Source organism: Eriocheir sinensis, chromosome 9 (assembly GCF_024679095.1).
Source record: "Eriocheir sinensis breed Jianghai 21 chromosome 9, ASM2467909v1, whole genome shotgun sequence".
In the NCBI taxonomy this organism is placed as follows: Eukaryota; Metazoa; Arthropoda; class Malacostraca; order Decapoda; family Varunidae; genus Eriocheir; species Eriocheir sinensis.
Genome location: NC_066517.1, coordinates 15,836,555 through 15,862,839, shown reverse-complemented (window position 1 = coordinate 15,862,839; position 26,285 = coordinate 15,836,555). Strand labels below are relative to the sequence as shown.

General features: G+C 48.5%; 3 protein-coding genes across 7 annotated transcripts in view; 1 reads left to right on the top strand and 2 right to left on the bottom strand.

The window, feature by feature from the left end:
- The window catches only part of LOC126995984 (organic solute transporter subunit alpha-like), a 58,886-nt gene that overhangs the window by 6,272 nt on the left and 26,329 nt on the right, over nucleotides 1-26,285 (top strand). The window contains exons 2-3 of one of the 4 annotated variants that reach the window (XM_050855937.1): nucleotides 3,938-4,131; nucleotides 5,269-5,534. In XM_050855937.1, coding sequence (XP_050711894.1) covers nucleotides 5,405-5,534 — 130 coding nt within the window. In that variant the 5' untranslated portion in view covers nucleotides 3,938-4,131; nucleotides 5,269-5,404. Of the gene's footprint in view, nucleotides 1-3,937; nucleotides 5,535-26,285 lie in introns of all 4 variants that reach the window. The other 3 variants (XM_050855935.1, XM_050855934.1, XM_050855938.1) reach the window with 3 other exon arrangements.
- LOC126995983 (SET domain-containing protein SmydA-8-like) lies at nucleotides 12,218-17,474 on the bottom strand. Its single transcript, XM_050855933.1, has 3 exons — nucleotides 16,900-17,474; nucleotides 15,653-16,785; nucleotides 12,218-15,077 (listed from the first exon to the last, which is right to left on the bottom strand). The coding sequence occupies exons 1-3, from the start codon at nucleotides 17,064-17,066 to the stop codon at nucleotides 14,818-14,820; spliced, it is 1,560 nt and encodes a 519-aa protein (XP_050711890.1). The 5' UTR covers nucleotides 17,067-17,474; the 3' UTR covers nucleotides 12,218-14,817.
- Nucleotides 17,802-24,223, bottom strand: LOC126995978 (SET domain-containing protein SmydA-8-like). Of its 2 annotated transcripts, XM_050855929.1 has the most exons (5): nucleotides 23,578-24,223; nucleotides 23,316-23,516; nucleotides 22,317-22,480; nucleotides 21,094-22,241; nucleotides 17,802-18,655 (listed from the first exon to the last, which is right to left on the bottom strand). In XM_050855929.1, the coding sequence occupies exons 3-5, from the start codon at nucleotides 22,454-22,456 to the stop codon at nucleotides 18,342-18,344; spliced, it is 1,602 nt and encodes a 533-aa protein (XP_050711886.1). In that variant the 5' UTR covers nucleotides 22,457-22,480; nucleotides 23,316-23,516; nucleotides 23,578-24,223; the 3' UTR covers nucleotides 17,802-18,341. The 2 variants fall into 2 exon arrangements, with proteins under 2 accessions (XP_050711886.1, XP_050711887.1); XM_050855930.1 differs by lacking the exons at nucleotides 23,316-23,516; nucleotides 23,578-24,223 and adding an exon at nucleotides 22,764-23,018.

Sequence of the window (26,285 nt, the reverse complement as noted above, 5' to 3'; positions counted from 1 at the left end):
TGTGTGTGTGTGTGTGTGTGTGTGTGGCTTGACTGACTGACTGCCTGGCTGACCGACTGACTGACTGACTGACCGACTGGTTTACTAACTGAACTGTTGACTAACTGATTGACTGGCTGACTAACTGATTGGAGGACTGAGTGATTGACTGAATAACTGTCTGATTGGCTGACTGATTAATTGACTCTCTAGCTGGCTACCCGAATGGCTGAGTGATTGCCTGATCGACTGATTTGTTGACTGACTGACTGACTGATTGACTGGCTAAAGGAATGGTGGGTGATTGACTCCTTGGCTTCTTCAAATCATGCACTTAACACCAGCCAGCAAAAAGCTTTCTTAACACACACACACACACACACACACACACACACACACACACACACACACACACACACACACACACACACACACACACGGACACGGACACTGGCATGACAACAAAGGGAAACATAAGTATGAATTAAATGTAAGTACAAACAGATGTGAGTTCTTAAGTACAACACACACACACACACACACACACACACACCTCTCTCTCTCTCTCTCTCTCTCTCTCTCTCTCTCTCTCTCTCTCTCTCTCTCTCTCTCTCTCTCTCTCTCTCTCTCTCTCTCTCTCTCTCTCTCTCTCTCTCTCTCTCTCTCACCCTAGTTAATGTAATGTTTATCTTAATCCTCAGTCGTGTGAATTGCTGAGTGTTTTGTAATACAGGAGGAGGAGGAGGTGAGGGAGTGGATTGGAAGAAGTGCTAAGATGATTATAGTTAGAGGGGTGAGGGTGTAAGGTGTAGATTGGACTCTGCTATGATGGAAGAGGGGGGAGGGGGGGGAGAGGGGATAACGTCACAAAGAGGGGGAGGGGGGGAGGATGGAGTATAAGTAACAAAGTGGTGTAAAGCTATTTTTCATGCCATCGAATTTTGTAATAAAGAGTGTTGCGTAGAAGTGGCTTTGTGGGCTCGAGAGAGAGAGAGAGAGAGAGAGAGAGAGAGAGAGACTGAGAGAGAGACTGAGAGAAAGACTGAGAGAAAGACTGAGACTGAGACTGAGAGACTGAGAGACTGAGACTTCATCCCCCCCAGCGCCACAATCTCCTAATACAGCGTGAGGTGGCCCACAACAATAAGCGTCATTTGTCACACCTGCCTTAAAAGTCTCACCTGCGTTGCTAGCGTCACGGCGGACAGGTAGAGTTCAATGAGGGTAGATTACAGGTGTGGGGTTGATATCATTGCTGTTTTTGTTGTTGTTATTGATGATTGTGGTATATATAGTGACGTCAATATTCCACCACTACTTCCACTACTACTACTACTACTACTACTACTACTACTTATACTACTACTACGTAAATACCAAAGTCATTATGAACATCGCTAATATTTAAAATTCTTCTTAGTGTTCTTAGTTCTTTTTAACAGTTACGGTGATTCATGCAATTCTATCCAAGTGTTCAAATGACTCTCTCTCTTTCTCTCTCTCTCTCTCTCTCTCTCTCTCTCTCTCTCTCTCTCTCTCTCTCTCTCTCTCTCTCTCTCTCTCTCTCTCTCTCTCTCTCTCTCTCTCTCTCTCTCTCTCTCTCTCTCTCTCTCTCTCTCTCTCTCTCTCTCTCTCTCTCTCTCTCTCTCTCTCTCTCTCTCTCTCTCTCTCTCTCTCTCACACACACACACACACACACACACACACACACACACACACAGAGAGAGAGAGAGAGAGAGAGAGAGACACACACACACACACACACACACACACACACACACACACACACACACACACACACACACACACACACACACACACACACACACACACACACACACACACACACACACCTTTACCTGCCGGACTCGAACCTGTGGACCCAAAATCTTGGTAATTATGATCCCTAATCGCCACGCTGAGCAGGTATCGCGGCAAATCGATCTCAGGTGTTGAAATATGCTTTTCATCATGATAAATTTATGAGTGGTTTATTTTGCGGTTTATCAGGCGTGTATTAAGTTACTGGTCTTCTTATCTTTGCGTTTGAGTAGTTATTTATTGCTTTCTAGTGGTTTATATTATGAGGTCTCTCTCTCTCTCTCTCTCTCTCTCTCTCTCTCTCTCTCTCTCTCTCTCTCTCTCTCTCTCTCTCTCTCTCTCTCTCTCTCTCTCTCTCTCTCTCTCTCTCTCTCTCTCTCTCTCTCTCTCTCTCTCTCTCTCTCTCTCTCTCTCTCTCTCTCTCTCTCTCTCTCTCTCTCTCAATCAAAAAGAATCATCCTAAAGTCTCCATCTTCAAGGCCACTGTTACCAGACACATCAAGTCGAGTTTTTCCACTTGCTTAACCTCTTATGCGCCTCGTCAGCCTCACAAAACCGTCATTCTTTCCCCTTAGTGTGGCGGCAGGTTTGGTAACAGCACTGCCTGCCTTCGAGACTCGCAATCAGAGGCGGGGTGGTTAGAGGAAGGGACTGGTGGGGAGGAGGGGAGGTCTGGTATTGTTGAAGCATACTGTAATATTAAACCTGGACTGTCTTTGCTGCAGTCTTCTGAATGTCTGTTTTTATTTGGTACTCTGTCTGTTTTGTTTGTCATTTTCTTCATTGTTTTCGTTTTGTTTTCTTCCTTCTATGGCTCCTTTTTTTGTGATGTTTCTCTTGCTGTCTGTTTTCTTCTTCCTGTCTCTTTTTTTATCTTCCTGTCTGTTTTGTCATTTTCTTCCTGTTTCGTTTTGTTATATTCCTTCTATATCTCTTTTTTTTGTCATGTTCCTCTTGCTGTCTGTTTTCTTCTCCCTGTCTCTTTTTTATCTTCCTGTCTGTTTTGTCATTTTCTTCCTCTGTTTCGTTTTGTTATCTTCCTTCTATGTGTCTTTTATTGTGATGTTTCTCTTGCTGTCTGTTTTCTTCTTCCTGTCTCTTTTTTTATCTTCCTGTCTGTTTTGTCATTTTCTTCCTCTGTTTCGTTTTGTTTTCTTCCTTCTATGTGTCTTTTATTGTGATGTTTCTCTTGCTGTCTGTTTTCTTCTTCCTGTCTCTTTTTTTATCTTCCTGTCTGTTTTGTCATTTTCTTCCTCTGTTTCGTTTTGTTTTCTTCCTTCTATGTGTCTTTTATTGTGATGTTTCTCTTGCTGTCTGTTTTCTTCTCCCTGTCTCTTTTTTTATCTTCCTGTCTGTTTTGTCATTTTCTTCCTCTGTTTCGTTTGTTATTTTCCTTCTATGTCTCTTTTTTTGTCATGTTCCTCTTGCTGTCGGTTTTGTTCTCCCTGTCTCTTTTTTTTATCTTCCTCTGTCTGTTTTGTTTGTCGTTTTCTTTATCTGTTTCGTTTTGTTATCTTCCTTCTATGTCTCTTTTTTTGTCATGTTTCTCTTGCTGTCTGTTTTCTTCTCCCTGTCTCTTTTTTTTATCTTCCTGTGTCTGTTTTGTCATTTTCTTTATCTGTTTCGTTTGTTATTTTCCTTCCGTGTCTCTTTTTGTCATCTTTCTCCTGTTTTTTTTTATTGTCCTGTCTTTTTGTCATCTTTCCCTGTCTATTTTGTCATTTTCTTCCTCTGTTTCGTTTGTTATCTTCCGTCAATGTCTCTTTTTTTTTTTGTCATCTTCCTCCCTCTGTCTCTTTTGTCAGCTTCTTCCTCTGTCTCTTCTTTGGTCATTTTCTTCCTCCCTCTCCTTCCTTATCTTTCTGCTTCTCTTTTCATCATATTCTTCTGTCCCTTTAGTCATGTTCCTCTCTCCTCTTTTATCATCTTCTTCCTCCCTCTTTTATCACCTTTCTGTTTCACATTCATCAAATTCCTGTCTCTTTTGCCATCTTCCTCTCTTTTTACCATCATCATTTTTTTTCTTTTTCTGGACCATCGTGGCGTCTATGTACACCTCTACTTTGTTTATCACCTTAATCGTGCGAAAATAATTGCTCCCTCTCGTTAAAGTTAATCACCATCTCTCCCATTACAGGTACACGTGAAGAAGAAAGGCAAGGTGGGAACAGAGGAAGGGAGGGACGAGTCAGCCGTCTGTTGCGTCACCATGACCTTCGAAGCCCTCCATCCACCCGCCTGATCCCCGCCAATAAAACGCGAGGCGGCGGCGGCGGCGGGGCAATACGACCGAATCACCCGCCGAAGAAGGATCTCAACCAAGCCGCAGGGGTGTGTCGTGGAGCGCCGGTGCGGGGACCCAAGAGTCATTTACCTCCACCCAGCTCGGCCAGACGCAAGAACAAGCTGGCTCTGAAGTGACAAGTGACGGCGTGCTTTGTATAGGGTCCGTGTGAGGGTGTTGCTCCCTCCCCCTATTGTTCTCTTACGATACTCTCGCGGGCGTTCCTGTAACCGCTCTCTAACCCGTCTGGGCCATCCCCGGAGGCGCAGAGAGAGAGGAACAGGAAAGAAAGCGCTGAAACAGAAGTGAGGTGCATTGGTATTCGTGTGAGGCTGTTTCTTTCATCCCCACATTGTCCCCTTGCCCCAAACTCTCCCGGACGCTCCTGTAACCCGTCCCATCGCTAGAGGCTCAAGAAGGAAGAGAAAAAAAGCGCTGAATCATAAGTGAGGTGCATTGGTATTCGTGTGAGGCTGTTCCATTCGTCCCCACACAGTTCCCTTGCATCAGACTAACCTAACCCAACCCACACAACTCGTCTGGCCTATCCCCAGAGGTGCAGAGGAGGAAGAAAGTGAGGGAAGTGCTGACTCAGAATTGACATGCATTGCTGTGTCTGTGAGGTTCTTGTTTTTCCCTCCGTCTCTCTTGCGGTACTCTCTCGAACGTTCCTGTAACTCTCACAACAACCATCTGACCCCTTCCTCAAGCTCAGAGAAGGAAAGAAAACGTTATTGCTCTTTCCACGGCATTGTTCATTGTTTTAACCCCCTCCCCACCCTTCCCCGACCCGTGTGTTACATCACTTGAGGCGCACAGGAGTAGGACCACCCTTGCTGACTTGCGTCGCCTCTCAGCGCAGGGTTAAGAAGACCACCTTGACGCAACCTCAGTCTTGGGGTGCTCCTCGGTTGGTTCGGACACACAGCCCTGCCCTGCCTCACCACTCCGCGCGCAGCCTTCTCTACCCTCACTGTCACCCCCCCCCCCCCTATCGTTCTCTCCACTGTCACCGTCATCACGAGAACTATTAAGCTATTGACACTGCGGACACTTGCCTCACGTTGCGCCATTAAAATCTCATCCTTAAATCTCATCCTTAAATCTCATCCTTAAATCTCATCCTTAAATCTCATCCTTAAATCTCATTCTTAAATCTCATTCGCCACTGTTTTTTCATTAAGACCTTGAACACGTCGAGAACAAACAGAACGTGCGGACGCTTAATTAAACTGAGGGACTTGAAAGACCGAATGTGACGCTAGTTAGAGAAAGAATAACAGTTTGCTTATCTACTGAACGCTACTGACGGAGAGCAAGATGGAGACTACGGACATCACGACGGACATGGCCTCCACCGTCGGCGTCACCAACCTGAGCGAGCTGACCCTCGGGGGATGCACGCAGGAGGTTCTTGACTTCGAGCCGTCTTGCAGAGAGTTCCTGGAGAGTGAGTAGATCCGTGTTTGTGTTGGTCTTGATTGCACGCCTTTGCTTACACCTCTGCCACCATACTGCTTACTATTGCTACTGCTCCTATTACTACTATTACTACTTCTTCTGTCTTCTTTTTTCTGCCCTCTTTTTCTTTTTCTTATTTTTCTTATTTTCTTCTGCATTATTTTCCTTTCTTCTGTTCCTGCCCTCTTGCTTCTCTCTCCATCTCATTGTCATTCTCTTCATTCTCCACCTCCTTTCTTCTTCTTCTTCTTCTCCTTCTTCCTTTTTTTTCTTCTTCTTCATCTTCATCATCTTTTTCATTATCTTCTTCATTATTTTCTTCATCATCATCATCTTCTTCTTCTTCTTCTTTATTATAGAATCGCAAGTTTAACACGGATCAATAGGCAAATAAAAGTAAAAATATATAGATGTCTGAATGCTTAGGGAATCGGAACTCACCTGAGAACGGACAGGTAACAGGAGGCAAGCGTGTGAGGAGGCCGCCCATCCCTCTCCGCTTCAATCCGCTTGCAGGTAATAGTAAAGATAAATAGTCGAAAAAATGTCAAGTAATGTCACCTTACCACGAATTCTTGAAGGTCACCGAGCACAACGTGGCCCCTCGAGCAGAAACAGCGACACTTGCACGACGGAAAAAAGGCGAAGCGAATGTCTAGGCTTCATGCTACCCTCATCACATCAAGCAAAAACGGCGACTCATACGAGGAAATGAATTGAAGCGAGGCGAGGCAAAACGAGGCGATTAGACGTCTTACCCTCACATCAAACAAGAACGGCGACCCATACGAGGAAATGAATTGAAGCGAGGCGAGGCAAAATGAGGCGATTAGACGTCTTACCCTCACATCAAACAAGAACGGCGACCCATACGAGGAAATGAGGTGAAGTGAAGCAAAGCGAGGAGAATGTGTAGGCTTCTTGCTATTCCTTCACCTCAAGCCAAAACGGCGACTCTTAAAAAGGAGACGAAGCGAGGCGAGGCGGAGCGAAGCAAATAAGTATCAAGGCTTCTTGTTACCCTGCCTGCAACAATCTCGGCGTGTGACCTTGAGGAGAGCATCTGACTAGACTATAATTTATGTGCGGCGCAGACTATTAGTGGCCGTTGCTTGAGAGTTAATGACCTCTAGGGAAAGGGACATTTTTTTTTTATTTCTACAGCAAAGGAATCAGCTCCGGTTGAAACAAATAAGATAACCATAGACATGTCCTGCAAGTCCGTCGTGTGTCTGGTAAATCTGACTGACTGACTGACTCTCATTGTGCATGCTGTTGGTGGGAGCGAGACAAACAAGGTTGCAGTTATCAGTAGGGGAAGGAGGGAATGAGAAGTGTTTGGTATGTTTGGTATCATTGAAAGCGCCTGACTGACTGCATTTGGCTTCTCGTGCATGGCGTAAGATGGCATTGGATAGGAGTGATCGTATTGTTGATGGAACCGTGACAAACAAGTTCACTGTTGTCCCCCGGGAAAGGAAGGGGCGAGGTTTATATAATGCGTTGTGTAAGTGTTTCCTGTGTTTTTAATCTTGTGAAAACGTCTGACTGGCTTCATTCATCATGTCGTGAGGAGGGGAGCAGAAGCCATCATTTTGCTTTTGGTGGGAATGAGACAAGCAAGCTAACAGTTACTGGTCTCATTAGGGAAAGGGGCGGCCGAGGCTTATAAAAGATGTGTTGTGGAAGTGTTTCCTGTGTTTTCAAACTTGTGAAAACGACTGACTGACTTCATTCATCATATCCTGAGGAGGGGAGCAAAAGCCACCGTCGTGTTGTTGGTGGGAGTGAGACAAACAAACTCACTGGATCTCACTAGGGAGAGGAAGGGACGAGGAGCATGACAGACGTGTCCTATGTTTCCTGTTTCGTATCATGATAGTGACCGATTTAAATTAACTTATCGCGAGGGGCAGAACTGGAGTCATGGTGTTGATGTCGGTGGAAGTAAGACAAACAAACTTACCGTTGTCACTAAGGGAAGAGGAAGGGACGAGAAGTAAACAGACGTGTCCAAGAAGTGTTTCCTGTTAACAGACGTGTCCAAGAAGTGTTTCCTGTTTTGTATCTCGTGGGAAGCGACAGACTGACTTATTCAACTTATTGTGAGGGGCAGAACTGGAGTCATGGTGTTATTGGTGGAAGCGAAATAAACAAGCTTCATGTCACAAAAGGAAGGGAGGGACGAAGAATACATAGTTTGTACAAAAGTGTCCTGCAAGTGATGATGTGTTTTGTATCATGCGAAAAGCGACTGTCTGGCTTTATTCAGCTCATCCCGAGAGGTGGAGCCGAGGCCGTTTTTGTGTTGATAGAGGTCAGACAAATAACGGAATTGGACCGAGGCGTAAAATTAATCATGGACGTCCTGCTGGCTTCTCACGTCCCGGGTACGTGCGGCCAGCGACTGATCAACCGACTGACTGTGGCTGACTCAATGGGCCACTTTTTTAGGGATGTTCGTTTCGGTGTAAGTAGTACTCGGTTTATTCTGTTCTTGGATTCCAATTACTTGGTCAATTATGGACTAATAAGGCAAGAGTAATTAAATTATTAAATCACATTATAGATCATCAGTCTGGGAAATGAAACTCATCATCGCAGTTAAAAACATAAATTTTGCGCAACACTCGGGGCGTGGAATGTTTATGTGTGTTAATTAACTGCCTCATACCAACATCTGTCTTATAATCTCTACACCTTGACCTTTCTGTTTTATCTCGAGCAGGAGTGAAGCACTGGAACTCTTTGAAAATAAGAAGAAAATTTGATATTGTTTGAATTTCACATAGAATGTTAAAGACATTATCTTAAAGCCATCTGTCCTCAGACGAATATGAACACTTTTCATCTCTTGCAACCCTTTGAACCCCCCCCCCCCCCCCGTTAATCTAGCATCCTTTGATAAGACTGCCATCCCTGTACGTTCTGTTCCCTCCTAGCTGTCGACTGAGCAAAGTAATCATTCAGTCATCGTTCAGTACTCGGTTTTGAAGAGTAATCAAAACCAAATCACTCGGTTTGCAGAAAGTACTCGGGTCCCCACCACTATACCAGTTTTATAGTCCCAGGGGTGCTGTTCTCAGACGCTGCCACCTCTCGGTTCAATTATTTCCAAATGACAAAAAGGAGATCAATCGAGTTCTAAGGAGTGTTTTATTAGGTTCATGGTACAGAAGGGACAGTCTAACGCCAGGGTCATAAAACTACCCCTGGAAATGCTCCGAACTCTTATGAAAGCCTTGTCAAATATGTGTGCTTAGGCTCCGAAATGCGTAAGAATATGGCCCCAGTACGGCAAATTTGTAAGCTCCGCAACCAAACACAAAACACGACGAAAATGCCCCGTATAGTCATTAGCTAAGTCTATATATACCAAGTCAAGTCACTCTGCTTCAAAACTGCGACTGGTACGCGCAGGAGGCGGTTTTGGGCGGAGCAGCGGGATGACGTCACTTGGGGCCAAAAAAAAATACCTGCTAGTTCAAGGGTGACTAAAATTGGGGCCGTATGTACACTCTGGATGTGCTTTATCGCCTTCTTTCACAGCACGTTCAGGCAAGCCACTGACGAAAAAGTGTCTTTTTATTGTGCTATTGCGTGACTGTAATTTCAATGACTACAAACGGCGGTCTGGGGTGTGAGGGAGGGCATGTTGAAGTTTTAAATTAGTACGCCTTTCCTCGTTTTCTCTAAATCCCTGTTTCTACAGTCTCTAGTTTGGCTCCAAGCAGTGTCACGCATAAACCACGCCTCGCCCGTGTCTCCTCCCACAAACCTGTGTATGACTTGACTTGGTGTATATAGACTTAGGTCATTAGCGTTGACATAATAAGGAGGAAACTTTAGGAAACTATACGGGAAATCTCTCTTTAGTATCTGGTACTGAGTAGAAGTAACGGGTCATTGTGGAGAATACAGTTTGGTTTGGTGGCTCGCAATGACTGGCTCCGTGTTGGACCGTCGAACTGGCCCACTGTGTCATGTGTCGTGGGGCGCAGAACAAGACGTGTGTTGTTGGCGGCGGACAAGCAGGGACTCAACACGAACAGCGGGGACGACTGAGATTAGATAAGTTCTGTAAATCAAGAATGCGAAAGACGGATTGGTGGGATTGTTTTTCTCTAGTCGTTGTTGTTTTTTTGTTGTTTTATTTGTTTTTCCTTGTCGCTTTGATACTGTTTTTAAGGTGTTTTTTTCCCTCCACGCTTTTGTTTTGTTTTTGTTTTGCTTGTTTTTCTTTGCCGCTGTGATACTGTTTTTAAGTTTTTTTTTCCCCTCCACGTTTTTGTTTTTGTTGTGTTTGTTTTTCCTTGTCGCTTTGATACTGTTTCTAAGTTGTTTAATTTTTTTTCTCCTTTTATGTTTTTGTTTTTCTTACTTTTTCTCTTGTTTTCTAAGTTGTTGTTTTTTCTCCCTCTACGTGGTTAGTTTGATTTTCTTTTTTTCCTTTCTTTTTGTTTTCCTTTTAAGTTGTTTATTTGTTTTCTACCGTTCTAATGTTTATTTTTACGTTTGTTTGTTTGTTTGTTATCAAGTTGTGCCATGTATAGGAAGTGTGTGTGTGTGTGTGTGTGTGTGTGTGTGTGTGTGTGTGTGTGTGTGTGTGTGTGTGTGTGTGTGTGTGTGTGTGATTTTATTTGTGTACTTTAGTCGACTTCCTTTCTGTCCTTCCTTTCATTCCTTTCTTTTTTCTTATGTTCATTTTGTTGCTTCTTTCCTTCCTTCTTTCTTTTTTTCTTACATTCATTTCTTCTTTCTTTCCTTCTATCTATCATTTTTGCCCTCCCTCTCACCTGTCTTCCGTCCTTCCCTGATTCATAACCCAGGTGTCCTCACGTATGATGATTATACTTTTATGAGGAGACAAATTGAGGCCATGTTATTCCTCCTTCGTGTCAGTTTCGTTTCAATTCGGTAAGAGCGTGAGGGAGCAAGTCGGGCCTTCATTGTGTATGTGTGTATTAACCTTGGTGGTATTTGGTTCACTTTTCCGTGTTAATAATCCCTACTTGTAGTTAGCGAGGTTAGTGTACTGTAGGAAATGAATCTGGTAATCTTCGTTCAGTTTTGTGTTTGATTTCAGTTTTTTTATCTACTCGTTTTATTATTGGTTACTTTACTTTTTTTTAGTTCAATCGTTTATTCATCTCCATATTTAATTACCGAGGTTAGTGTACTGTAGGAAATGAATCTGCTAATCTTCGTTCAGTTTTGTATTTGACTGCATTTTTTTTATCTACTCGTTTTATTATTGGTTACTTTACTTTTTTTTAGTTCAATCGTTTATTCATCTCCATATTCAATTACCGAGGTTAGTGTACTGTAGGAAATCAATATGCTAAGCTTCGTTATTTTTTTTATTTGATTCCAGTTTCCATTTTAATCTATTCGTGTCATTATTGGATACTTTGCTTCTTTTCAGTTCAATCGTTTATTCATCTCCATATTCAATCACCGAGGGTATTGTACTGTAATAAATCAAAGTTCTAATCTTTATTCATTATTGCACTGTATTTGATTTCAGTTTCCATTTTAATCTACTCGTGTCATAATGGGATACTTTACTTCTTTTCACCTCAATCGTTTTTTCAATTTCAGAGGTTAATTTGCTGTAATAAATCAAAGTTCTAATCTTTATTCATTATTGCACTGTATTTGATTTCAGTTTCCATTCTAATCTATTCGTGTCATAATGGGATACTTTGCTTCTTCTCAGTTCAATCGTTTATTCATTTCCATATTCAATTACTGAGGTTAGTTTGCTGTAATAAATCACTCTTCTAATCTTTATTCATTATTGTACGGTATTTTATTTCAGTTTCCAGTTTAATCTACTCGTGTCATAATGGGATACTTTAATTATTTAGACCTCAATCGTTTTTCATCTCCATATTCAATTACTGAGGTTAGTTTGCTGTAATAAATCACTCTTCTAATCTTTATTCATTATTGTACGGTATTTTATTTCAGTTTCCAGTTTAATCTACTCGTGTCATTATGGGATACTTTAATTATTTAGACCTCAATCGTTTATTCATCTCTATATTCAGTTATCGAGGTTAGTAAACTGTATTAAATCAGTGTTCAGTTTTTTGTAGTTTTGTATTTCATTGCAGTTTCCATTTTAATCTATTCGTGTTACTACTGGACACTTTACTTCTTTTTCGTTCAATCGTTCATTCATCTTCATATTCAATTACGGAGGTTAGTGTTTTTAATTTTATCAGTCTTTTAAACCTCATTCGATTGCGTTTTAGTCCCGTTTTCTTTTAATCTTTTCATGTTTGTTTCTTTTTATCATTTCTATCGTTTATTTGTCTCCATATTCAATCCAACATTCTAATTTTATTCATCACTGTATTTGTTTTCTGTTCCCTTTCTAATATCTTAGTGTTACGTTATCTCTTATCGGGTAGTTTACTTTTTTTCAACTCAACCGTCTATTTATCCTCCAGAATTACTGAGGTTAGTGTACTTTATTAAATCAGTCTTCTAATCTTTATTCAGTTTGTATTTCATTGTCCCTTTCCTCTTTAATCTCTTCGTGATGGTTTATCTGTTATCAATAATCGGCAAGTTTACTTCTTTCCTCCATTTCCAAATATCGAGGCTAGTGAACGTTACCAAATCAATCTGCTAATCTATATTCAATTTTGTATTTGATTCCCGTTTTCCTGTGTGTGTGTGTGTGTGTGTGTGTGTGTGTGTGTGTGTGTGTGTGTGTGTGTGTATGTGTGTGTGTGTGTGTGATTTTATTTGTTTACTTTTGTCAACTTTCTTTCTGTCCTCCTTCCTTTCATTCCTTTCTTTTTTCTTATATTCATTTTGCTGCTTCTTTCCTTCCTTCCTTCTCTCTTCTCTTACCGGATAGTTTACTTCTTTTTCCATTCACCCGTTTAAACTTTATTCATACGTGTTCGCGTTTCCTCAAGTCAGTGTTCGTGTGTTCATCTTTCACTGTAATCTCAGGTATGCCAAAGCAGCTCACCTTCACCTTCCTACTATCGCCGTTCACCTGCCCGTCGAATCTCGTATCTCACTTTTTTTTTCTTTATTTGGTTCGCTGCTAATCTCGCCACGATACGGATTTGCTCTCGTCTTTTTCTGTCGTAGTAGTAGTAGTGGTTGTAGTAGTAGTAGTAGTAGTAGTAGTAGTGGTGGTGGTGGTAGTGGTGTAGTATAGTAGGTGTTGTTCTTGGAAGGCATATATAGTTGTGTGTGTGTGTGTGTGTGTATGTTTAAGAGGGGATGAGTGACATTAGGTTGGCAACCCTCCCGCTCAGCATTATTACACACACACACACACACACACACACACACACACACACATACACACACATCCATCATCACTTTTAGGACGTTTTCACATTTTCCCGTTTTTTCTCTCGTCCTAACGATGTCCATTTTTTTACTGTGCACTGATTTTTTTTTTTATATATATATACATTCTAAGTCTTTCTATTTTTTTTTTTCCTTCGTTTTGTTTGTCTTTTGTTTTTCATTTGTTCCTTAATTGTCTCGTTTTCTTTATTTTTCTTATTTATATTCTTGTTTTTTTATGTATAATTTATTTATATTTTCTCGTTTTCTTTATTTTCTTCCTATTTTCTCTTCTTGTTTGTTGTTGTTTCTTGTATTTCTCTTTCGTCTTTTACTTATTTCTTATTTTCTCGTTTCCTTTAGTTTTTTTTTTTCGATTTCATATTCTTGTTCACATATTTGAGTCAGTTCGTTGTTACTTATTTTTTCCCTCCCCTTCTCACGTACCTCAATAACTTATCTATTTTCTTCATCCCTTGCGTCCGGTTCTTATATTTATCAAACTTTCCCTTCCCGCATCCACTCATTTCCATTTCTTTCCTTCTCTCTTCTCCTTTATTTTCGTCTCTATACCCTTTGTCTGTTTTCCTTTCCTCCTCTCCGTTTACTTGTCTTCGGCGTCTTTACCTAAATCTCCCACGAAGGACAAACTATTACCAAGCCAGATTTAACTCATTTCCTTTATCAGTCGAAAAGGGAGAGCGCAGAATTACCGATGAATCCGAAAATATATCCTTTCACTCACCTAATTATTTTTTTTCAAGGGGACAGGAGTGAAGTGTTATGAGTGGTTGCGGGTAGACGAAGGGAAGAATGAAGAAAAGGTAGAGAGAATAGGTACACAGGTAAAAATGAAGAGGGGAAGAAGAGGGGCTGGAGGAGAGGAGGAAATGGTATGGGTGGTAAATATGAGTTGGAGGAGGGAGATAAAGGGGAAGACAGGTGGAAAGGAGGAAGGGAAGAAGAGGAACAGAGGAAGAGGAGGAAGTGGTTGGAGATAAAGAGATGAGTGGGAGAAAAAGATAAAGGGGAAGAAGGGTGGAAAGGGAGAGGGAATGGAGAGACAGGAAAAGAGGAGGAAGTATTATAAGAGATAAAAACATAAGTGGGAGAGAGATAAAGACTAAGAAATGTAGAGAGAATACACAGGTGGGAGGAATGAGAGAGAGAGAGAGAGAGAGAGAGAGAGAGAGAGAGAGAGAGAGGAAATGGTTATGGGGAGAAAGGGTGCTGACGGTGCAGTGGTGTCATGGTCACCCTCACACCCTAAGTCAACACAGAGCGGCGTGTCACTTGGAGCACCCGCCGGCCTCGCTGCCTCGCTTGCGTCAGTCGGGAAGTCCGGCGCGCGGCAGGACTGCGTGGGAATGACTATTAGGGACAGCCTTATTGACACTGTGAATTGTTAAGTGGTGCACAGGCGAGTGTGGGCGCGGCGCGGGGGCTGCGGCGTGTAGGGAATGTCAGTGTGGGGGTTTCCTCTCACTCGTGACGTCATAACATTGCGTTCTTATCGTTTCCTGCCGCCTATCGCCCGTTGCCTTTTATCTCATTTTTATTATCTTGTTTTTATCTAATCATCACGTGGGCATCGTGACGAGCTGCCCCGCGCTGTGTTGGGGCTGTGTTGCGTGTTTTCTGACGTCACTGTGTGTGTCTGTGTGTTTGTTTCTCAACCTTTTGGAAGGGGAGGAGGAGAGAGAAGGATGCTGGAGGGGAAGGAAACACTTGGAAAGGTGAATACTTTTATACAAGGAATTCGTTGCGTGCGCCCGCCGGCGAGCCTCTTCAGGGGCTCCTAATGACAGCTTTTGCTGCTTCCTCTGGGCACCCTCCAGCCTCCTCTAAAGAGTGGGGACCGAAGGCAGCGCTGCAGGGGCTGCACGGGTGGGGGGGGGGGAGGGGCTGTGTGCCGCGGGCGGGGGTGTCCTCAGGGGGTGCCGGGACGTTCACTCCCCGACCACCGCCCCGCCCAGCGCTACGATCAGTTCACACACTTGCTGCCGCTCATCTCGCGCCGTCTGCAGCCACCGCAGCTCCGTGGACTCCGGCGGCTCCAGCTCCAGAATCTTGATGGCTTGGTCCAGCATGGCGACGGTGCGATTCAATCCCTCATCGAAGCCCGGCGGTGGCGGCTTGTTGCCCGCAGCTGCCACCTCCAGCGCCGCCGCCTCCTTCTCCAACAGGGCAGCGTTCAGGAGCGACACACCTGCCGAGGAACAGTGTTTAGTCGTGTGTTGGGACAAAGAAATAACGTACAGTACGGATACATGTCCCCACTTGCTCCTCCCCCTAATTTAAGCCTATATACACCAAGTCAGTCAAGTCACTCTGCTTCAAAACTGCGACTGGTACGCGCAGGAGGCGGTTTTGGGGCGGAGCAACGGGATGACGTCACTTGGAGCCAAAAAAAAAAATACCCGCCAGTTCAGGGGTGACTAAAGTTGGGGCCGTATGTGCACTCTGGATGTGCATTCTCGCCTTCTTTCACAGCGCGTTCAGGAAAGCCACCGACGAAAAAATATGTCTTTTTATTGTGCTATTGCGTGACTGTAATTTCAATGACTACAAACGGCGGGATGGGGTGTGAGGGAGGACATGTTGAAGTGATTGATTTAAATTAGTACGCCTTTCCTCGTTTTCTCTAAATCCCAGTTTCTACATTCTCTAGTTTGGCTCCAAGCAGTGTCACGCATAAACCACGCCTCGGCCGTGTCTCCTCCCACAAACCTGCGTATGACTTGACTTGGTATATATAGACTTAGCCCCTAATGATGTACTCACCTTTCCTGCGCGTCACGCCGGGCTCCAGCCGCTGGTACAGCCCGATCAGGCGTCGCCACACGTCCCGCCGGAGGCTGAGGGTGCGCGCCGTGGGGTCAACGAGCCGCTGCAGTACCATCTGGGCGGCCGTGAGCCACACGAAGTGGTTCATGTGGTAGGTGTTGGCGGCGGTGTCCAGCAGCCGCAGCGTCGCCTCCGCCGTCGTGCCTTCGTCCTGGACCCGCTGTGCGAACTTCTCAGCCTCGCGCGCCACCTCCTCTTCGGGCCGCTCCTCCCCACACTCCGGGCAGGACCAGGCGCGTCCTGCTCCCTCGTAAGGCTCCAGGAATCCCTCGGAGCACTTGGGGCACCGCGGGTGGGAGAAGTAGGTGCCTAGCTCCGTGTGGTCGGTGCACCGCTCACACGTGCACCGGAAGTAGTAGAGGCCACTTAGGTCGCCCTGCCGTCGCCACAGCGGGTCGGAGGGCGGCACGTAGCTGAAGAGGATCGGCTCGCCCTTCTTGATGGGCACGGCGGCGTGCACGTACACGGTAGAGTCTGCATCCGAGCGGATAGTAATGTTGGGGCAGCAGGAGTGGTTCATGAGGTACAGCGTGGTGTAGAGGCCCCGCAGCGCCTGTCTCTGCGGCCCCACGGTGTTGATGGCGTTGGTGATGATGGCGCCGTGCACATGGCGCACCGTCTCCGCGTCCCAGCCCGTGTCCAGGATCTGACTTAAGTAAACGACGGCGCTCTCCGTGTGCGGCTCTTTCTCCTCCCGCCGCCGCTCCGCGTGGCTCTCCATGACGAGCACCTTCTTCCAGGCCTCTGGGTTGGTCTGCTGCAGCAGCAGGCACCGCAGGACCATTATCAAGTCGTAGCGCGGTGTCTTGGAGTAGCTCTTGGGAGTCGCCAACCCCTTGGTGTCCGTGGCCAGCACGGCACACTCGGCCTGGTGGCGCGGCGCGGCGGCGCACTCCTTGGAGCAGAGCGGCCACGAGCAGGCGGGGCAACGGGGCAAGTCCTCCTCCTCCTTGATGGGGGTGTGGCACCCCAGGCAGATGGGGAAGGATTCCGAAGTGGGGCCCAGTGCCACGGGGGCCTCACGGATCACTAGTTGCCCCTCCTTCAGGTTGCGAGAAGCCACCAAGTGTCTGGGAACAAAAAGAAACTAATCAGTGATAAGTGTGGTCATTGATAGTGTTGGTGAATCAGGTGTTAGTCACGGGACGGTGGAGTAAGGTTGTTATCTTGTTCCTGCCACTCACCTGCCCACGTCAGGGTCCGTCACTAACGTGAAGGGCCAGCACTGGGTCTTGTGGGCGGGCCAGTGCTGCCGCTGGTGCTCCTTGCTGCAGTAGTGGACGACGCTGCAGCCGCCGCACCTCAGTGAGGCCGCGGCGCCGCATTGGCCGCACCTCCCGCCGCCCTCCATCCCGCCTCACGCCCTCAGGGACACGACACCACTCCGCCGCTACACCGTGGCCCTGCTGCTGCCCATGGACACGCGCGCACAGGTGGTGGGGCTGAGGGCTGCGCCTGCACGTGCACCGGTGCGGCACAGTCTATTCGCACAGAGCCAAGGATCGATGTCTTCACCGTGGCACAGCCGAGCTAGGCGGCGGCGAACAATTGACGGCCGCCGCGTCCCTGCACACTTGAACACACTCACCCGGCGCACCGCGTGTGTCGCCTCCCCGTAAGCCGCGGCGTGGCGAGGGGCGCGGGTGCTGGCGTGCGTGTGGTGGCTTGGAGGGAGTCGGAGCTGCTCTCTCACACTAAAATACCTACTCGCTGCCAATAAACGCTGCCAGGTGACACAGCCGACCTGCCGTGCTTGTGTGCTTCCTCCGACCCGACACCTTTTTTGTGCGTCATTCCCCGTTGTCGAGGCACTGCGGAGGGGACGGCGGGGCGTGGGCGCGGGTGCCGGGCGGGGCTGCCGGTGCCGTGCCTGGTGCCCTGCTGCAGCACGTGCCGTACCCAGCCCCGCGGCCTCCATCTGTCTTTTTTTTACTGGTCTATTTGTTCTCCCTCCTCTTCTGTCTCGCTGCCATACCCTCCTTACCTTTGTCTTCCCCCACCCACTCGCTCGTTTCCTCTACTCTTTCCTCCCCTTTTCTCTTACCCCCCTCCCTACCCTGCCCCATAAACCCCCCATTGAAACACATTGTTCCGAATCAGATTTATTCAGTCACCGTGCCCCGAGGAGCCAAGCTTTTATATCTTACGTTCTTTGAGTGCGGGCATCTGTTTTCCCTGCGATAAGGCTGCGGCGCCAGCTCCGTGTAGTGTTCCTAGGCGGCGGGCAAGAATAGCTCGTTTTAATCCCCTTCCCCCCTCTCTGGTTACACGCAGAATGATTGGGGTGATTGGTGGATGTCGCCACCAATCGCAAGGGTGCAAGCGTGACGTCATCAGTTGTATAAATAGAGAGCCATGCAGAGAGTGTTGGGCAGGTCTCCCTCGGCTGCGGCGTGAGGACGGAGGGAGAGGTGGAGGGGCGGGGAGGCCGGGAGAGAGGGAGGTGATGGAGTACACACTTCCACATCATCCAACAGTTTTTCCCTCCATTCATAAACGTAGAACAATCCACTCAATAGTCGCAGGTGAATGAGGTACAGTCAGTTCAGCTTCCCTCCCCGGAAAATAGAACACAGCGTCACCCACGGCTCAGAGAAAACGTTTGGCCTGAAGGGGAGACGGGCATTCATGGGGTGACGTGGCCGTTCCTGCCCTGCCCTAACGCCTCGCCGCTTTGCTCCTCCGAAGAGAGACGGAAGTAGACAGGTGCCGCCTCCCCCAGGTCCCCCGCCACCCCATTCACAGCCACTTGGATCTTCCTGAGCCATTCCCGTTCGTGTGATCCCGGCGGCTCCAGGCCCATGATCTCCGCCGCCTCCTGCAGGTGCCGGAGAGCCTTGCGCAGCTCCTCCCTGAAGAAGTGGTCCGTCAGCATCTCGTTATTCCACTCAGCCCGCGTCAGCTCCACCCCGGTGACCCCCAGGTGGTAGAGTGTCACCCCTGTGTTGGGTCAAGCGTTAGTGGGGGTCAGGGAAGGAAGGACGCCATTACGAACTCTGCCCTGTCGCCTTGTCCAGCCTAGTAACCCTCGCCTCTGTACTCTGCCTAAAGGAAGAAAGGAGGGATGGACGCGTAGCCTAAAGAGGGTGGACGGAAGACACCTGTGATGGCGGAAGGATTGAAGGAGAAGGAAGGTGGAAAGGAGAGGCAGGTAGGGGCTCTGCTTTCGTAGGGTTCTGTGAGAAGAGACATGAGGGAGGGAAGATATGGTTGGAAAGGACTTTGTAGGACTGCGTAGATGAATAGGAAAAGGGAGGGAGAGGCAGGGACGGGCTTTTCTGTCCTGGATATGGTACGAAAGGGCATTGCAAACTTAGACGAATAAGAGAAGTAGGAGGGCACTGGTCACTTTTTAGCTTTCGAAGACAAAAGGAATGGTAGGGGGGGGGCTATACAACTAATGCAAAATGAAGGTGGAAAAGGTTCTGCAAATTTGTAAAGGATGAGGAAGAGAAAGGTTACGACTTGTGGGTGATGGATGGGGTGAGAGAGAGAGAGGGAGAGCAGAGGCACGAGGGAGGGAGGAAGAGGCACTGAGCTATCATGGAGACAAATGGATAGGAAAGGGAGGGAGAGGAGGAGGGACATACGAACTATTTATCATGACAAGGGAGGAGAAAAAAGGGACACTTACTAACTATGGCAAATTAGGAGGTAAAGGAACACCGAACTAATGCAGAGAAAACGGGAAGAGAGTGCATAGCTACAGAAAACGGGAAAAGAGGAGGAGGAGGGGGAATAGGAAGAGGAGGACATAAGAAACTAATGAAAAAGACTTGAAATATAATCCCTCTCAGCAGCCAGAAGACAAAAAGTTAAGCCCTGCCGTAAAAAAAGAGAAGAGTGCATGGCTACAGAAAACGGGAAAAGAGGAGGAGGAGGGGGAATAGGAAGAGGAGGACATAAGAAACTAATGAAAAAGACTTGAAATATAAACCCTCTCAGTAGCCAGAACACAAAAAGTTAAGCCCTGCAATAAAAAAAGGAGAAGAGAGTGCATGGCTACAGAGAGCGAGAAAAGAGGAGAAGGAGGAATAGGAAGAGAACATAAGAAACTACTGAAAAAGACTTGAAATATAAACCCTCTCAGCAGCCAGAAGACAAAAAGTTAAGCCCTGCAATAAAAAAAAGGAGAAGAGAGTGCACGGCTACAGAGAACGAGAAAAAGAGAAGGAGGAGGAGGAGGAATAGGAAGAGGACATAAGAAACTATTATAAAAGAGGTTAAATATAAATCGCTTGAGCAGCCAGAAGACAAAAGTTAAGCCCTGCAATAAAAAAAGGAGAAGAGTGCATGGCTACAGAGAACGAGAAAAAGAGGAGGAGGAGGAATAGGAAGAGGACATAAGAAACTATTATAAAAGAGGTTAAATATAAATTGCTTGAGCAGCCAGAAGACAAAAGTTAAGCCCTGCCACAAAGAACGGGAAGAGTGCATTGCTACAGAGAACGAGAAAAGAGGAGGAGGAAGAGGAGGACATAAGCAACTATTAAGAAAGAAGAAATATATAAGTCGCCTCAGCAGCCAGAAGACAAAAATTTAAGCCCTGCCATAAAAACGCAACGAAACTACTTTATTCCAACGCCAGTGACGGTACAAAGAAAGTGTAAGTGCCACAAAAGCTGTAAAGTAAAAAAAATAATAATAATAAAATAAATTGTAGTTAGAAAGTTCACTCACGTAGCAACAGCATCACCTTATGTAAGAAGAGAGAGAGAGAGAGAGAGAGAGAATTTACACACACACACACACACACACACACACACACACACACACACACACACACACACACACACAGTTATAAAAAGGAAAAGAATAAGCCATCATGCCAACTTTGCAATCACTAAATTTGTACCAATTAATATTATCTCTCTCTCTCTCTCTCTCTCTCTCTCTCTCTCTCTCTCTCTCTCTCTCTCTCTCTCTCTCTCTCTCGTTAATCAGAAGTGAAGGCAAACGTTTCACCCTCAATATGATCAGAAAAAATGGAGCGTGTAAGTGATCGAGGTGACGTCTGCTGCGGTAACTCAATTAGAGAGAGAGAGAGAGAGAGAGAGAGAGCAACCACGCGCGCCCAGGAAAGCGAGAGAGCCAGCCAGACGCCACCCTCTGCCACCCCACACGTCTGGCCGCTCCGCTTACCCGTCGAGGCAGCAGGTGGCGGCGGGGCGTTGGCGGGGTGGGGCGTTACGTGCGGGCACGAAGTGTTGAGTGTGTGAGTCCTTGTTAGGAAAGCGAGTTACGTACACGAGAGAGAGAGAGAGAGAGAGAGAGAGAGAGAGAGACTGTGTTGAAAGTGTGTTAGGGTGAGGCTGCAGCAGCACACGCCGGTCAGTGGTTTCTCCATCTCCGAGGCGGGGTGAGAGGCGGTACAGCACCTCGCCTCCTGGTCATGCCCGGCTCCAGCACGTCGTAGATCCTGAGCAGCTTGAGCCACAGCTCCTTCTTCAGGAGCAGCGCCTTGCGGGAATGGTCCGGCTTGATCGTCCTGAGGGCCACCTGTGCCGCCATGACCCAGACGTAGTGCCGCGCGTGGAAGGCCATCTCCACGCCACTCAGGATGCCGCGCACGGCTGTCGGGGAGCTGCTGATGAACGTGTCGTCGTAGTCGAAGCGGCTCATCCAGCGGTCCACCTCGTCCCTGATGACGGCCTCCTCCTGGCGCGCGCCGCACATCGGGCACTCCCAAGTGGCCTTCTCCAGCCAGGTGGTGGGCTCCAGGAACTGGCCGCGACACTCCTGGCACTGCGGCGACGAGTAGTGGAGGCCCAGCTCAGCGGGGTCGCTGCACCGCACACAGTCGCAGGAGAAGTAATGCACCTGCGTGGTGTAGGCGCGGCGCTCCCACAGCGGGTGGATGGTGGCCGTGTAGGGCACCGTGAGAGCCTCGCCGCACGCCAGCCCGAAGGCCGCGCGGACGAACATGGTGGCCGAGCTATCAGACGATACGGAGACGGAGGGGCGGCAGGAGTGGTTGATGCGTGCCATCTGTAGGTACAGGCCCCGCAGACTCACGCCGGAGGGACTGTTCCACTCATACACGTTGGTGGCGATGGCGTCCCGCACGTGGTGCACCACCTTGGCGTCCTCCTCCACGCGCAGGACCTGAGTCACGTAGTTCACAGTGTTCCTGTGGTCCTCGTCGTCCTCCAGCAGGCGGTTGGGCACGTGGCTGGCCAGGTCCAGCAGGCTGCGCCACGCGGCGGGGTTGGTCCGGCGCAGCAGGAGGCACCGCACCACCAGGATCACGTCGTACCGCGAACTGTAGCCGAAGAGCTGTGGCTGGCCGGTCCTCTGTGTGTCGGCGGCCAGCACGGGACATTCGCCGGCGTGGCAGCTGCTGGAAGCACAGCGCTGCGAGCACAGAGGCCACCAGCACCGCGGGCATCGTGGCACAGATTCATCACGGATCAGCTCGTGGCAGCCCAGACAGACGAGATGACAAGCGGCGCGCGGACCCAGGACCACCGGAGTATCGCAGAGGAGCAGCTCCCCTGCCGAGACCGGCCGCTTTGCCACCAAGAACCTGTGGACGGGATTAACATGACAGTGACGCGAGCTGCTGGCGGGCACCTCATGTCGCTAGGGTGTCAAATCTTACCTGCCGGCGTCACGGGAAGAGTGCTCGGTGACAGGGAAGTCCTGGATTTGCTGTGTCTCCTTGGGAACCACCTCCTGCCGGCGTTTTGGGGGGCGGCACGGCGTCTGGCCACACTCGGCGTGCGTCTCCGCCCCGCCCATGCCGCTGGGCAGAGGCAGCGCCTCCTGGTGATGAATAATGAGAGACGGAGTATTACATGCCTGCAACACTCACCTCGCTGGCAGCCCGGCATACACACGCCTCCCGCCGCGCTGAAGGCCAGCGAACGGAAAAGTTGCATAACTGTTACCCTGAGTGCATCTGTGACAATGGCAGCACAATCCGCGAAAATCAAGGAGAGAGAGAGAGAGAGAGAGTAAGAGTGAGAGTGAGAGTGAGTTATCTACCTCCCCGTCCAATCAATACACTCCCTACAAGCCACAGATAACAGGCCAGCGCCTTGCACACCTTCCTGCCACCTGTTCATGTCCTCGCCAAGGCAGACAGACACAGACAGGATCAACCTTTAACGTCCAACACAGCCGCCGCGCCGCTCGTGCCCTTCCTCCTCGCGGCGTCCGAGCTTTAATGAGCAGCGGCGGGAGCAGCAGCACATAAGGCCGCGTCCCTCCCGCTTTGGCTCAGTCCATTGGAAGCAGCGTTGTGGGGGGGAATGTAGTCCGCCCGCCAGCTTAGCCAAATGTCAACACGCGAGGTTTTTACTGTAAGGCTCTCGATCTTCCGTTTTCTCTCTTTCGCTAACCCTTTCCCATTTTCCTTACCTTGGCTTTTCCTTTGAGTCACCCCTTTATATGTTTATTTATACTGTCCAGGGAGTCGCTTGCTTGTTTTTTAAGCACCCTGAGGTTTGCCTTCTTTATGACTTCTTTTCTCGTGTGAGCCAAACGTCATTGAAAGCTCCAGGAATGAAGTGTTCTCTGGTGGACTCGCCTTGTTTACCTTCCCCTCTTCACCTTTAATCACCTGGCTGCTGCACCGCCACACGTCACTTTCACTTACCTGTAAAGAGAGTGTCACTGTCGGTCACTCTCACTTCCTCTTTTTCTGGGGGGTGGAGGTGAAGGTGGTGGTGGTGGTGAAGGTGGTGGTGAAGGTGGTGGGTGGTGATGTGTTAGCTGGTCCTCGGGTGGCGGGTGGTGATGAGACACTGCCTTCCCTTCCTCTTGGCTGTCCCCTTCCCTCACCCCTTCATCCCCTCGCCTTCCCTTCCCCTCTAACCCGTCCATCTCCGTCCCCTTCCCTCACCCCTTCATCCCCTCACCTTCCCTTCCCCTCTAACCCGTCCATCTCCGTCCCCTTCCTTCCCCTCTTCTGTCCTTGTCGCCTCCTCCTCCTCCTCCTCCTCCTTTTTATATAAAGATTGTCGGTTCTCATTTTAGATTTATTTCCGGTTAGCTTACTATAGTTGTTTTAATCTCTCTCTGGTTGGTATTGTCAGATGCTCCCACACACCAACTATTTCCAAAGGCCAAAAAGGAGGTTAATCGAGTTCTAATGAATGTTCTTTTAGGTTCACGGTACAGAAGAAGGCTCAGACTACCACCAGGGTCATAAAAGTACCCCAGGAAAGGCCCTAAACTCCCACGAAAGACTAGTAAATTACGTGTTCTTGGGCGCAGAAATGTTTAAAAATATGTCTCTCTCTCTCTCTCTCTCTCTCTCTCTCTCTCTCTCTCTCTCTCTCTCTCTCTCTCTCTCTCTCTCTCTCTCTCTCTCTCTCTCTCTCTCTCTCTCTCTCTCTCTCTCTCTCTCTCTCTCTCTCTCTCTCTCTCACCACTCCACTACTCCCCCTTCTTCCCCACTTCCGCAATTAAAGCCCCCTAATCCACTCCCCAGTTCCCCGCATCAGTCATCTACTCCCCACTACTTCTACTACTCCTTTTCCACTCCCGCACCACTCCCCTTTACTCCCCAATCGCTCCTTCATTACTTCCCCACCCCTTCCCCCACCACTCCCACTCCCCAATCACTCCTTTTACCACCACCACTCCCCCACTCCCCAATCACCCCATTTTACCCCTTCATTCCCCCACTCCGCAATCATTCCCTCTTGCTTCCCCACCCCCAACCACTCCCTAAGCAGTCCCCAGTCGCTCCTCCATTACTCCCTAACCACTCCCTCTTACTCCCCCACCCCCACCACTCCCCAATCACACCCCAATCACTCCCCAATTATTCCCCAACCACTCCCTCGTACTCCCCCACCACTCCCCAATCAGTCCCCAATTGCTACTCCGTTACTCCGCAACCACACCCTCTTACTCCCCCACCACTCCCCAATCAGTCCCCAATCGCTCCTCCATTACTCCCCAACCACTCCCTCTTACTCCCCCACCCCCACCACTCCCCAAACACACCCCAATCGCTCCCCAATTACTCCCCAACCACTCCCTCGTACTCCCCCACCACTCCCCACTCAGTCCCCATTTGCTCCTCCGTTACTCCCCAACCACTCCCTCTTACTCCCCCACCACTCCCCAATCAGTCCCCAATCGCTCCTCAATTACTCCCCAACCACTCCCTCTTATTCCCCCACCCCCACCACTCCCCAATCACGCCCCAATCGCTCCTTCATTACTTCCCAACCACTCCTCTCCCCTCACCCCACCACTCCCCAATCACGCCCCAATCGCTCCTTCATTACTTCCCAACCACTCCTCTTACTCCCCACCACCACTCCCCAATCACGCCCCAATCGCTCCTCCATTACTCCCCAACCACTCCCTCTTACTCCCTCACCCCCACCACTCCCCAATCACGCCCCAATCGCTCCTTCATTACTTCCCAACCACTCCCTCTTACTCCCTCACCCCCACCACTCCCCAATCACGCCCCAATCGCTCCCCAATTACTCCCCAACCACTCCCTCTTACTCCCACACCCCCACCCCACCCCAAACCCGCCCCAATCGCTCTCCCTCTCCCCTCCCCTCCCCACCCCACTCCCCAATCACGCCCCAATCGCTCCTTCATTACTTCCCAACCACTCCCTCTTACTCCCTCACCCCCACCAATCCCCAATCAGTCCCCAATCGCTCCTTCATTACTCCCCAACCCCTCCCTCTTACTCCCCCACCCCCACCACTCCCCAATCACGCCTCAATCGCTCCCCAATTACTCCCCAACCACTCCTCTTACTCCCTCCCCCACCTCCCCAATCACGCCCCAATCGCTCCCCAATTACTCCCCAACCACTCCCTCTTACTCCCTCACCCCCACCACTCCCCAATCACGCCCCAATCGCTCCCCAATTACTCCCCAACCACTCCCTCTTACTCCCTCACCCCCACCACTCCCTAATCAGTCTCCAATCGCTCCCCAATTACTTCCCAGTCATTCCCTTTCGCTTCCCCGCTCCGCCGCCCCCACTCCGCCGCCCCCTCTCCGCCGCCCCCTCTCCGACACTCTGCCAGTTGGGTTCCCGCCAGAAATTTCCTCAGATCGTCTCCGTTTCATGGGTTAATTTTCACTGTTGTTTAAAATTCTGGGAAGGAGGAATAGATAAGTAAGAGGAAAAGGAAGAGGAAGAAATGAAGAGGAAGAGAAGAAAGGATAAGAGGGGACCGCGAGGATGTGAAGGACGAGGAGGATTGAGTGGTGGAAATATGCCAAGAACAATATTTTTTTTTATTTAACAAATATTTTATTAATGTTTAGAGGAAAATTCTCTCTCTCTCTCTCTCTCTCTCTCTCTCTCTCTCTCTCTCTCTCTCTCTCTCTCTCTCTCTCTCTCTCTCTCTCTCTCTCTCTCTCTCTCTCTCTCTCTCTCTCTCTCTCTCTATATATATATATATATATATATATATATATATATATATATACACACACACACACACACACACACACACACACACACACGCTCGTGCGCGCGCTGCGCTGTGCTGCGCTGCCAGGCTTCACGGTCTGACAGGGCGGCGGTTCGAGCCTGCTCAGGCCGGACTCTTTCCGTTGACAAGGAGTGGTTACTGTC

What these genes read in the sequence shown, in the direction of transcription:
- LOC126995983 (XM_050855933.1), bottom strand. Translation starts at nt 17,066, where the DNA reads ATGGAGGGCGGCGGGAGGTGCGGCCAATGCGGCGCCGCGGCCTCACTG. An exon ending in ACGGACCCTGACGTGGGCAG is followed by an intron (nt 16,786 to 16,899) that starts GTGAGTGGCAGG and finishes TTTTGTTCCCAG; the next exon opens with ACACTTGGTGGCTTCTCGCA. An exon ending in CGGCGTGACGCGCAGGAAAG is followed by an intron (nt 15,078 to 15,652) that starts GTGAGTACATCA and finishes GTTCCTCGGCAG; the next exon opens with GTGTGTCGCTCCTGAACGCT.
- LOC126995978 (XM_050855929.1), bottom strand. Translation starts at nt 22,456, where the DNA reads ATGGGCGGGGCGGAGACGCACGCCGAGTGTGGCCAGACGCCGTGCCGC. An exon ending in TCTTCCCGTGACGCCGGCAG is followed by an intron (nt 22,242 to 22,316) that starts GTAAGATTTGAC and finishes TCCCGTCCACAG; the next exon opens with GTTCTTGGTGGCAAAGCGGC. An exon ending in GGGCATGACCAGGAGGCGAG is followed by an intron (nt 18,656 to 21,093) that starts GTGCTGTACCGC and finishes GACCCAACACAG; the next exon opens with GGGTGACACTCTACCACCTG.